This window comes from Lytechinus variegatus, chromosome 5 (assembly GCF_018143015.1).
Source record: "Lytechinus variegatus isolate NC3 chromosome 5, Lvar_3.0, whole genome shotgun sequence".
NCBI lineage: Eukaryota > Metazoa > Echinodermata > Echinoidea > Temnopleuroida > Toxopneustidae > Lytechinus > Lytechinus variegatus.
Window position 1 is genome coordinate 45,994,601 of NC_054744.1, and position 13,290 is coordinate 46,007,890.

Below are 13,290 nucleotides of genomic sequence, written 5' to 3' on the forward strand. Positions count from 1 at the left end.
AGAGATAGGATGGTAGGAGAGAGATGGGATGGTAGCAGAGAGATAGGATGGTAGGAGAGAGATAGGATGGTAGCAGAGAGAGATATGATGGTAGGAGAGAGATATGATGGTAGGAGAGAGATAGGATGGTAGCAGAGAGAGATAGGATGGTAGCAGAGAGATAGGATGGTAGCAGAGAGATAGGATGGTAGCAGAGAGATAGGATGGTAGGAGAGAGATAGGATGGTAGGAGAGAGATATGATGGTAGGAGAGAGATAGGATGGTAGCAGAGAGAGATAGGATGGTAGGAGAGAGATAGGATGGTAGGAGAGAGATAGGATGGTAGCAGAGAGAGATAGGATGGTAGGAGAGAGATAGGATGGTAGCAGAGAGAGATAGGATGGTAGGAGAGATAGGATGGTAGCAGAGAGAGATAGGATGGTAGCAGAGAGATAGGATGGTAGCAGAGAGATAGGATGGTAGCAGAGAGATAGGATGGTAGCAGAGAGATAGGATGGTAGCAGAGAGATAGGATGGTAGGAGAGAGATAGGATGGTAGCAGAGAGAGATAGGATGGTAGCAGAGAGATAGGATGGTAGCAGACCGCAAAAAATAGGGGTGAAAATGAAGGGCGCCATCATTTGAACTGGGTTTTGGTAGTATTCGGTCGATACGAAAGTTCACAATTTTCATGATTTTCGAATGTTTTGACGAAAGTTCTTAGTGTAATAGCGTTGACATGGCTTTGATTCTCACGGAAACTGCTAGGTATGTAAACCTAGTACCTTGACACATTAATGAATTCGAAGATGAGTGACTTTTGATTCATTGTAAAATTTAATAAGCCGCTGGCGCTGGGATGAGTGGATACGTACGGTACCGGTACCGTATACGTACGTACGGTACGGTACCTTACCTATGCCAAAACCCAGGCCAGGGAGCTCCGACCCGCGAAGCGGGCCGGAGCCCATCGCCCAGGGGCCGATTGCACGAAAGGGTCTTTCCAAGGACCGTCTTTCGTGTCGCCCATCTTTTATGATACGCTATAAGCGGGGTGTTTCTGAAATTTATGATAAAGAATAAGATTCGTTAGCTTGCTTTTAAATCAAATTTGGCATTGTAGGGGACCACCGTTCACTTCATACAGCAGCGTTTTATTCAGTCACACGCATGCGCACGGTTCCCTATTTCCATCTCCATTCACTTTGTACACAAGTACGCGTACACAAATCTACGAGTGGTTCCCAAAACCTCGATTTGGCCTCAAATTTTATACAATTTCATCATATATCACATTTTAATTTTTTATGAACAAATATTTTGTTAATTTTAACGGACAAATGAAATGTGTTCGCAGGTAATTTATTTAAAATGCGTTTCACATCGCGCATCATAAAAGATGGGCGACACGAAAGACGGTCCTTGCAAAGTAATGTTGTAACCCGCACCCGTTGCGGTACGGGTTAACCTGCCGGTATGCCTCCGATCGCGGGTTGCGGGCCGGGCCGAGTTCATTCTCAAACCCGCAGACCGTCATGTGAAAAAAAGGGAGAATAAACGACGCATAATAAAAACATTCACAGTGAAAATTGAGTTAAGATCATGTGCTTCTTACGTGGCAGATTCTTTTAGAGACGTAGATATTTCCTTTTAAAAATGCCAGCGTATTTTTGTCTTGTGAATAGTGAACAGGACTGAGTCTGAGACAGTTCAACATGATAAATACATCGAGTTGCTCTCTTTCAAAGGCCAGCGCCAGTGCATGCATGCAGCGCAGTCAAAAGCAACCGCATGGGCCAATGAAACTCGATGTTGAGTTTCCCGTCCCATTTTTTCCAGCTCATAATGAGGAACCGATTTCATTATTCATTATTTTTCAGAAGATGAAAGTTTGACCTTTTGTAACCTTTTAACGCACTTTATTCTGTGGAACTTGAAGCCAGGGAAAAATTAATCATTTTTTGGGGGGGCTCCATTTTCATTTTTTTTTTGCAATATTTCAGGGGCTCTTTTCAAATGCTACGTTTTTTGTATTTTGAGGAATACCTGTTCACTTATTAAATTATTACTTGTTGTTTAATATTGTATGATTTTTAAAGTTTTTTTCATGCCTAGAATCTTGGATGTGGGTGTGTTTGTGTGGGTGAGACTGTGAGTTGAACTTGATATAAATGAATTTAATATCTAAATTTTACTCCATCTAATTCCAGTATTTGGCCATGTAATAAAGGCCCACATACCCTTACTTTTCCTGAAGTTCTTTGAAAACGCAGATCTCCACGAAAATTGTATTTCTCTATGGGGGAGTCTAAATTTGGTGAGAATAAACTCATTAATAACTTAAATATACATGACAATGAAGAAATCATCAAACTTCATTGGCAGTTTTGAAAAATATACCCGAAATATAAACTCTGTCTGAAGCAGAAAATCACCATCATTGAGGCCTTTACAGAGCGAATTGTCCCCCCAGAGCTCTGGCAGAGAGACAGAGCTCAGACTAGCTAGCACAAGCGCCAATGCGTACGTGGGTGAGTCTCCCGTCGGCCTTGTAACAGATTGAGCTTTGATGATTTTTTGTCTGATATTTAACTCATCCCCTGGAAAAATAAAACAAATGATTTTTAAGTTATAATTAGCAAATAAGATAAGTTATTTTGGATGAGTACTAGGCCGTATGATAACTCACCAACGCGAGTTTACTAGACTTTGGGATTTATTGAGGTAGCTCAACCATACCTCGAGCGATGTTCGTGCAGGCTCCACCACTTCTACGGTTGTTGAGTGGAGCCTGCACGAACATCCCTCGAGGTATGGTTGAGCATGCAGCGTCATTCCATTCACAAAAAAGAAAGAAAAGATTTGCAGGTATTTACAAGATATACAAGTAATTGTCTTACTGAAAAGCTTATATTAATGTTTTAAATCAGTTTTGAATCTAGATATCCAAATAGTTTATTTTCAGAATTTGATTTTCAAACGCGGGCCAAATTTCATAACGCGGGCGACGGGAAACTGAACATCGAGTTTTAGCGGCCATATTATCGAATGAAATACAAAAACAGAAGGAAATAATATAGAGACAAACGAGAAGAAAAAAATTGACTGTATCATTATCCAGGTATTTATTGCAATTTTGATTACTTTATAGACGAGGTCCCATGGAATTGAATATTGTAATTATGATTGTTGTGAGTCGCATTGTCGACCGACCTGGACTGAAAAACAACATTGCCGTCTGCCGATCCTTGCTGGGCAGCCTGGGCTAGCTAGCGCGCTGAGCTGCGGCTCGCTAGCTCCGATCCGAGGCGTTAATTGCGTAATGCTTTCAATTTCGAGATCAGAGCGGACCCATTTCATGGTACAAAGTCACCCAAAAAACATTTTCTCTCCGGAATAAAAGGCGAATTTGCAAATTGTAAGTAAATTCACTCTAGGCTAGGTAGTAGTAGACATATATTTTCCTGATTTGAGCCTGTATAGTGTGGGGATTGCAGAAATAATGTTTTTCATTTTTTCAAAGATAAATTGACTTGCGGGTTAAAACCCGACGGGTCAGCGGGTCCCGCTTGCAAATTATTGGATTATACGGGACGGTACGGTTCGGGTTTTCACTTGCGGGTTACAACATTATTGCAAAGACCCTTTGTGCAATCGGCCCCAGGAGTCAAGTCGGCCGTGCAAAACGAGATAGACACTAGGGTAGATTGGGGGCTCAATAGTAATCTTAATGAAATGTGGAAACAGAAATTATACACTTACTATGATTATATGGATGCTGTTTGCGTGCTGATGCCAAGCGAAAGACAATGAAACCAAGATCACGTAAACATGGTGGCAAGTTCTTCCAGTCTTTTAATTAATGTTGTAACCGATTTTTATTCCAATTCCCGATCCGATCCGATTTTCCCCTTTTTTCTACATTTTTCTGTTAAAGCTGAAATTGAAAAAATACCCTACTAGTCTAATACATGTAGATTAATTCATATCACAATTTTTATGAGTTACCTAGATTTCTATGCAAATTGACTTAATGATTATATTTTCTTCCATGTACAGAACATGGTCGGGGCACACTTGCAGAGAGACAAAGGATAGCGAATATAACCTTCTTCTCTAAAACCAATGAAGGTTCCATCCCAGTCCATGACCCACTACCCCTGTCACTTGGTTATCTAGAGGATCTCACTATAAATCATTTATTGAAACTGGTTCTACATAATAGTTAAGATTCCTTCGAACACATTTATTCCCAAAACAATGGCAGATAGACACTACCTGAAAGAATAATGAACATGGGAGACCCAAAACTTTTGATAGTTATCAGTCAATAGCATTATTTGTATCGTTTTATTCCTTAGGAGTGTTGATTCATAATCATCAAAATCTACATTTATAAATTTGTGTTATTGATGTGGGATTTAATTTGTATAATGTTTGAACATTTTGATGAATAATTTCTAAAGCTGAGTAATATTCAGGCTATGCCATTAGTAATCAAGTTCATTTAAACCTTTCATTGATATTGCAGCATCAAGAAAGCAGTCGGGCTTATAAATGAGCTTGATTCCTCAAAGTTCCCTCGACTTCTACAAAGAATTATTCAGAAACTTCATCTTAGGGTGAGTCATATATCAAGTTTCATTGTCAATTGAAGTGCCTTCAAAAGATGTATTCCAGGCTGATATTAATATTGGCCTCAGAACGCTGCTTTCATTTGTTTAATGTGGGAGTGGATGATACACTGCAGCTTCATCAGTTAAACTTCTCCTAATGCTAGGACTTACAGAAAGTGAGATGGTACACGTAAATGATAGTTTCTATGAGGTTAATTCATTTATACTTCCAGTCTTAGGAATTTTACAACTGATAGATCAACGTTAGCTGTAGCAAATCAGATTAAACTTCTTGTTTCAAGGAGAAGATTAGCAATCAATCAATAATTTGCAATTACCTAAAAGACATACGATTGATTTAGGGACCAAAAATAGATTTGCAATTGATCGCAAGTTTCTTGCAACACCCCATAAGACATTCTAATTAGATTTACTGTACAGTCAAATCTGGTTTAGCTACCACCTTTATAGAAAGTTAAAAACCTCACCTCTGTCTACAAAGACTATAAGTTTGGTTTGCCTTCAATTAATTCATTCATTGAAACATTCATTAGAGTCTGCATTTCAAACAATCGCCCAAGTAAAAGCAATTATTCAAACTTTATTATGCAAAGCACTTTTAGTTGCCTCATCTATCATGAACTTCAAATTTTGCCTATAAATTCAAGCAAATTTGTGTGGTCCCATTTTATCCCAACTCTTGAAGAGTTTCAAGATTGGAAGATTCACCGGTTAGGAACCTGTCTTGACACTTGTTCATTGGGACTGCTTTTTCTGCATCAGAGGATAGTGATAATAGTGGATACTTAAAAAATGCACAGGACCACCTTTGTGTGCTCATGGCATTTGAAGAAGTAGATACGGCATACACATAAACAGTATTTTGAGAATACAAGTTTGAATTCTTCTAAGCATGATTCATTATCATTTATGAAAGAGGACCATTTTACAGTTTTTTTTTTCATTTTCAGGATGAACATTCCTTCACCGAGGATGAAGAAGAGAAATTAGAAGATGCTCTTGGGATGGAAAGGAATGATTTAGAACTTGTTTTAGAAACTACTGCTTTTATTCTTGAACAGGTTAGTTACATTATTCAGCTATTCATGCTATCAGCCATTCACTCAGTATTTTTGAACCAGGTTTGTCCTTGATGAACCGGGGCCCTGTCTTACAAAGAATTACAATTGATCCGATCAACTTCAACTATAAGGAAATCCATCAATGTCATAATTTTTTCCACCTGAAGTTTGCACATCATCCTTTGTAAACAATGAGAAGCACACTGAATTTTAAAGAAAACAAAGAATGTATGACTATACATCATATCTAGAAAATATTTTGAACAAACATGCATTTTAGATGTTGGGGTTGCTGGCTTTCCATAGTTGTGATTGACTGGATCAATTGCAACTCTTTGTAAGACAGGGGCCCAGGAGTGATAGGATTTACCTCACACTGAGAGCAATCATCCTTATCTCTCCCTCTTTACACAATTCAGTTTTATCCTCAGCTCAAGCCTCCTGTTTGACTTTAGTTTGATTCCAGGTTAGAAAATCAGCTATTTTCACAACATTTTTCAACCTGCTCTGTGCTGTCCAAACCAAGAAGGAACTTCAATTTGTTTTTATGGATAGAGGTTAAAATGTATGAGAGAGATATTTCGTATGAAAAGCAACATTTTCTAATTCACCCATTGACAACATATTTTTGTTGGTTGTCATTTTTTTCACAAGACTACCCAAAGCAAATTGAATTTTCTCATTTGATTTGACAGCCGTTTGAAAAATGTGGTAGACTGATCGTAAACCCAGCCTTTGTCCTCCTTCCTATTATCCATCTACTTCACATCACTCTCAATCTTGCTCTCTTTATCCTCAAAATCCCACATCATTTTCACTATTTTTCTCACTCCCATACATTATCATAGATCTCTTACAACTTTTTTTTAAGGTTTGTCTTGTTTTTATTTTTAATCTGTCTTTAAATGCATATTCATGTTCTAGCATGGTTAGATTTAATAGATGTATAATGAATAATTATTTTTTTTTTCAAATCAAGATAGAGCTTATTAGATTTGTATTTTACTTTATTGCATGAGATCATTGATAGTCTATTTATTGTTATTTTTATTCAAAATGGGTGAATCAACTATTTGTCATACACAACAGGCAAAGAATAAGAAACTCAAGAGAGAAAATGAGCTTGGTAAATAACACGTATTAGTGATTGTAGATGAGACTCAGATGATTCTAGATGATCTTCATTACGAGTATTATTGTTGTTGCTCTTTTTGTTGTGTGTCTGAATGGGGCAACACACGGAGACGTATTATGCTAATGGTCTTTTGTTCCCTTTCAGGCAGCGTATCATTTGACCAAACCAGCCAATCTTTCTCAACAACTCCAGAGCATACATCTCAATGAAGAAAAGGTGAGTCAGCTTACACTCAAGTCAACAAGAATATTGCCTTGTGGTAGTTGTAAAACGACAGCTTTATATATTACACCTATTCTTTCTCTCTGTCTATGTTACAGGTGTCTTTATTTGCCAAAGCTTGGACATCACTTGGGAAAGATGTTGTGGAGAAACTTAGAAAACGGTCACTTTCTCCTAATCAAGTAAGTATGATCTTAAATACAGCTATTTTTTAATCAGCCAACTGTAAAATGTTTACCCTGGATGTTCATTATAGCGAAAAGAAAATGGTTGCATGAGAAAATCATTGAAATCAAGGTGAATTGTCACCATATTATATATCTAGTTATATATCTAGATCTGGGACATTAATGTAAACTTACATGTATCTTTATGAAATCATGAAATCTTAGCTCAAAACCGATAATTCTGAGTAACATTAAATAGAAAAGCATATGTGGGACATTGTATTAAATATTGGGTGGAAAAATATCTGACATTTGATGGAATTCCATGCTTATTTTGCTCATTTCTCAGCAATTACGCCTTTTCTTTCAGAGACATTTGGCACATTTTATTTATATATACTAACACTTGGTGGTAAATTTATTTGATTCTGTTCGAACTCGTTTTGAGATCGTTACCACATCGTATTTACCCCTGTATCTTTAATTATGATAATAATAATTAAGAATATTAAAACGTTGAACGCAATGTAATACTAGAAACTAAAAGAGTGCATTTGTATTGAAGCTCAGTTTTATATTAAAACTATGGACCTCTTGTTCTGACCAATTGCTTGTTATACCTGGTAAGTAGACAATTGTTCAGTTTATTTATACACTGTTCATAAAGGCATTTTGGGTGATATTATTATTATTATTGTCCCAATTGCTTTAGAAATTGCTTTTGATATTTCTATCCTTGTATTTGCTCTATTCATCTGTGTTTTTTTAGTTATGATTGTTGTTTATTATTATAATTCATATCTCAGATGTTCTATTGCAACTAAACAAGACCAGGATTTCAAAAAAAAAATGGTTCTTGTTATCCTGATAATAGAAATAAATGAAATAGTGAAAATATCTTTTCTTCAATGTTACAGCTGACAGATGTGAATTGGAGATTGAATCTTCAGATGTCACAGCAGAACCAAACCAAGCTTAAAATGCCAAACGCTTTGATAGAACTAGGAATAACTACTGATCATGGAGATAAGGATAGGATACGAATCGAGTTTACTCATGAAGAACTATTTTCATTCTATAATCAGGTAGGTAGCGTCCCTAATTGTATGATGCTGATTCTGTTTTAACCCTATCTAGGCTGGGGGGGCCTCCGAGGCCCCCCCCCTCAACGAATCGCGCGATATTTTCGCCGTGCGAAATTTTTTGACCTCGCCGCTCGCTGAGTTTTTACTTTCAAGTCTTGCGCAACTTTTGAGACCAATTTTGCATTACCCGGTACGTGGTTCCGAAATTACCTAACATTATTATGTAAGTGCATGTCAGACCGAAAATTGCTCAAAAACGTGATTTCGTGTACAAAGTCAATGCAAATTGTGTTTTTAACCAAAATTCATAAATGTATGATTATTTTTAGTTTTGCTAGTCTAAATGTATTCATTTTATGCTTTTTATGATCACAGAAGAGTCCCCAACAAATTTCATTGAAAAAACAATGAAAAACAAAAGGTCAAAAAACAAAGAAATACAAAAGAAAATGATTTGATATCACAATTTTTTCATGTACTCTTGCTTAGGACACCACAAAGAGTTTCTATACCAAAAATTAGTACATTTGGAGCTTTATTTAGGGAGTTAGAGGATAAAGTATGATTTCGCATACTAATTACGCATAAATTAGCATAATCACTTAATAGCGATTCGCATGAAATAAATTACTGTACAATCTGGTAGATTATGTTCCAGGCAACCCTTGTGCCAATTTTCGGCGCGATCGCGCGGTCGATGGCCGAGATCTTGGGGGGGCCTCCCAGGCCCCCCCCCCCCCGGCCATAGGAACTCCCAAAATACCACAGGCTAGATAGGGTTAAGGTATTTTGATCATTATCACAAGTAATTTTATTCAAATATTCTGTTTGTACCCACTATGTAATAGCATCATATTCCATCAATTAATATAGAGTACTGAAGGGTGATTTCATTGATGTTACAATTTAGCATTTTAGTGTTTTTCTACCATATTTTGGGAGAGCATGATGAAATTCCTCTTCTGCCCATGCCCAAATTTGGAATCAGCCTGGGAGGGGGGGAGATATGACCTCATGAATACATAATTAGCCCCTCTGAAATCAATGTATTATTGGTCTAGTTCATAGAGCATCAAAAATGCTGAATTGCATGAGGCATTTCTTTGTCCATCACTTCATTACTCTGTAGTTTAATATGTAGTCTTCCAAAGTCTTAAATAGTTCTATGTATTGGTGTGGCCAACCATAATACAATGACAATTTACTTTGAAAATCTAATGAAAACTGATTTAAATGAGAGTAAAACAATTTTGTGTGTGTAAAGAATTTTTCATACGATATTAGTGCATGAACGAGATCGGTGCACTTTTTATTATGTTCATGTGTAGTTTCAGAGTCAAGAGAAACAATACATTATGATTAGTAGCAGTAGTTTGCCATCGCAGTGAATTGGTTGAAAAAGTATCATTTTACACAGTTCTTGAAACAAATCTAAGTATAAAAAAAATAATGTTAATTAATATGATGACGAAAGAAGTAGCATTTGATGACACAATAGCCCCCATTTTGATGGTTTGGTCGAGTATCAATAAGTTTAGGCATGTATGTAGATACATGGATATGATCATTTTCTAGACTCTGCATGTACTCTTAAGGAGGGATATATTTACCTGTATTTGTGTCGATGTCTGTTGTGCTTTTAATACTTTTCTATGTAAGCCATTTCCGATGACAGTGATTTCATTTTTCTGGTTTCTTGTATTTTCTTTTCTTTCAGTTGGAAACCATTCAAGGTCAGTTAGATGCTCTGAGCTGATGACAGCGTAGATATTCATCAGAGACGCAATCAAATTATTCCAGTTTAGAGTTATTGGTCTGTATTCCTAATCATGGTTTGATTTAAACCTTGGTCTAAGTCAGTGCTATGAAGCCAAAAATACTAAAACTGTATTAACATTGTACACTTCCTACATGTATTTTATTCCTTTTTGAAAAGTTAAATGGTGAAGAAAATTATTTTAGTTATCATTCCCAAACAGTTATGATGAATTAGAAATTAATGTGGTGTCAAATTGAATGCCTACTGATTTTTGACACAATTGGCCATCCATAGTTGAATCATGACTTTAGACCAGGGGTTAAATTAAACTTGAGTTCAGAATACAGGCCAGACTCGTAATGATCGTTTTTGTGTGTGCAATCTTGAGGATATGAGCATAATACTAGTGTTTGCTTCATACACATGAGCAATCATAAGTAAAGCTTGTTCCTTTGCACTTGCATACAAATGTGGGGGGGGGGCTGTGGGGTTCTTGCCCCCTCCCCCAAGTTTCACGTCCAAGAAAACTAAAGAGAAAAGGAAAGAGAGAAGGGTGAAATATAATATTTTCTGAATATATCAAAATTTATCTCAACATTGGATTTTTGCTGGCTTGCCTGCAAATTTGTTTAAATTTTATGTGATACACCAGATGTAGCCCCCTCAAAATTCCCTGGGTCATTGTGCCAGTGATACCTTGCAAATACATGGCACAAAAGTGATAACTTCATGATCAAGCATTTACCAAAAAATCCAAATTTTTGCTTGCATTCTAGAGCATTTTTCAAGCCAAGTCGTACATGTACATACCACTTGACATGTACATACCACTCATGTTTAATAGTTTAGACTGGAATACAATGATATGTGACCAATGGTCTTTAGAAGATTTATAAGACCTTTGACCGAGATGATCAATTAAAATGATGACTATAATTACTCTTGCTATGAGCATCTCTCGTGTATTACGAGTGTCAGATGATGGTACGTATGGTTAATGTCAGCCAATTTAAGTTTTTTGAGTATCATAGGAACACCACTCTTTCACTTTATGCGTGGGGTATATTGCATTTAACCCTGAACCAAATAAGAGGTGGCAAGTTTGACCCTCTCCCACATTAAATTCATGTTAGTCACCCAACTTCCCTACACTGCAGTGCTTATGTGTCCTGCCTATACGAAGTTGGGTAATGCCACATGTGTGTTATTGGGGGATGATGGGGTTAAACGTCATCCAGGTGTCAAAAGACCAAGTTTTTTTTCAAATTGTGCTTATTCCTTTAATATTTCTGCATCAGTTGTGTTTACACTTGTTACAAATGATCCTTAGGTAATACCACATGTGTGTTCATCAGCATGATGGGTCAAAGTTCATCTCGGGATCAAAAGATCATATTGCAGATTTTATTGATTGCGAAATCAGCCAAGACTCGTGATTCATGAACCATCTTGTTTTTGTAATTATCGTGCATATTTTGGTACCAAGTTCATGATATTGTGCAAACGTTTGCAGGTTCGGGGCTCAATTGTAATTGCCATATCCCTGCAACCACTTGTTTGATTATCATAAACTTTCTACCAAAACATGGACAGACTTGAAACACGGCATGTCATGACGTTTAGTTTTTGCAAATTTTTTGAATTCCCATAGTGAAGTTTTAAAGCACAATATAGCTGTTTTCTGAATCCGGGGATGAATCATGCAGTGCTGGTTGGGTATAAACTTTTACCTCATTTAATGCTTATAGTAGAAGCAATTAAATTCATAGTAATGAATTTAATTTTGCCAATAGGAATCACTTCATGATGTCTGACAATTCATTTGGAGTACCCGATCAATTCAGACTGCTTCAATATTTTCATTTATACTATAGATATATCATGCTCATTTATTTTATTAGACATCTATCAATTCTTGCCCATGTTTTTGAGGTATATCATCACTTGGTCCATACCCAATTTGTCTATTTGTCCAATGCTGATGTGCGCTTTTGTCACAGTGCGCCAAATTGACGCCTGTTGCCATGGTTAAATACGCTATTTTATTCTGGAGTCCACTGTTTGAAAAGCAGACTCATTAATTCAAAACAGTGGACTCATGAATAAAAAACGTGGATAACCACGTCAACAGGCGTCATTTTGGCGCACTTTGACAAAAGCGCACATCAGAATCTGACCTTTTTTAATTAATATATGTGGTATATAAGCATAATTTATACAGGAAACAGGTTCAACCAATGAATTACAAACCCACCTTTGTGAATTCGGGCTATGTTGTCTATAACCTGTTGACTTATTTGCCATTTTATCTAATTCCCATTTCATCTATAACCGCTTGGTCTATCACCACTTAGTCTGATGAAATATATTTAAAACAAAATTTTCATTAGAAAATATGTTAAGAGTACTAAATAGATGGAGAGGAAATTAGGCCATTTTGGCATCAACATAAATGACAGTTAGCCAATATTAGTGGCAAGTACTAGTAGACCAAATTGATTAATAGATGAAATGGGTTTTGCCCATTTGTATTAAACAATAAGAAGAGTAGACCAACTTGTTTTGTAAAGCAAGTGAGCATATACTGTTGTAGGGAGGTTGCAAAGCTGCCTATTTAAAAAAGATGTGTTTTATGCTTTTTTCCCATTTCTTTACAGGTGTCGAATAATCAGAATTTATTTTAAAAAACTTGAGCATTTTGCTTGTTTTGAATAATCCAGTAGCTTTTTAATTGTGGGCAAGTATTTGATATGATATTCCATCTGTAAATTGCCATAAATATGTTTTGTGGCATCCATATGTATATTACTTTATGTATATTGTAAACAAAGATTTGATTTTTGTTCTTTTGTAAATGAGCATAAGAGTAGAATATCAAAAATATATATCTTTATACTTTATCATAAATTTCTTTGTGTTATGAAGCTTAACTTTGAAGTCATGAAATGTCTTCACTGGCATGATCTTCCAAGTTGAAGAATATTCCCGAGAGAAATCCTTAAGTAAAAAGAGCTCTGAACAAGTGCAGCTGAATATGTCCATATAAAAGCTGTGCTATACAAATTAATGTTTATTATTATTATTGTGTTTCAAAGAAACCACTCAAATTAGCCAGCATAAGCATGATCTTTTTCTTTTGTATTTAAACAGAAAATCCAATCTTAACACATTAAGCCCTATTCCCGAGATAACTTTTGCTAGGGTCTGTGGGAAATGTGCATTATACTGAAATAAAATTGTGGTT

At 36.3% G+C, this 13,290-nt stretch overlaps 1 protein-coding gene across 1 annotated transcript; it reads left to right on the forward strand.

The window, feature by feature from the left end:
* Window positions 1-644: 644 nt before the first annotated feature.
* LOC121416286 (COMM domain-containing protein 10-like) lies at window positions 645-12,240 on the forward strand. The gene is made up of 7 exons (XM_041609821.1): window positions 645-748; window positions 4,512-4,602; window positions 5,568-5,678; window positions 6,958-7,029; window positions 7,134-7,217; window positions 8,120-8,287; window positions 10,005-12,240. Exons 1-7 carry the CDS (start codon window positions 720-722, stop codon window positions 10,041-10,043), a joined length of 594 nt encoding a protein of 197 aa, XP_041465755.1. The 5' UTR covers window positions 645-719; the 3' UTR covers window positions 10,044-12,240.
* Window positions 12,241-13,290: the final 1,050 nt, after the last annotated feature.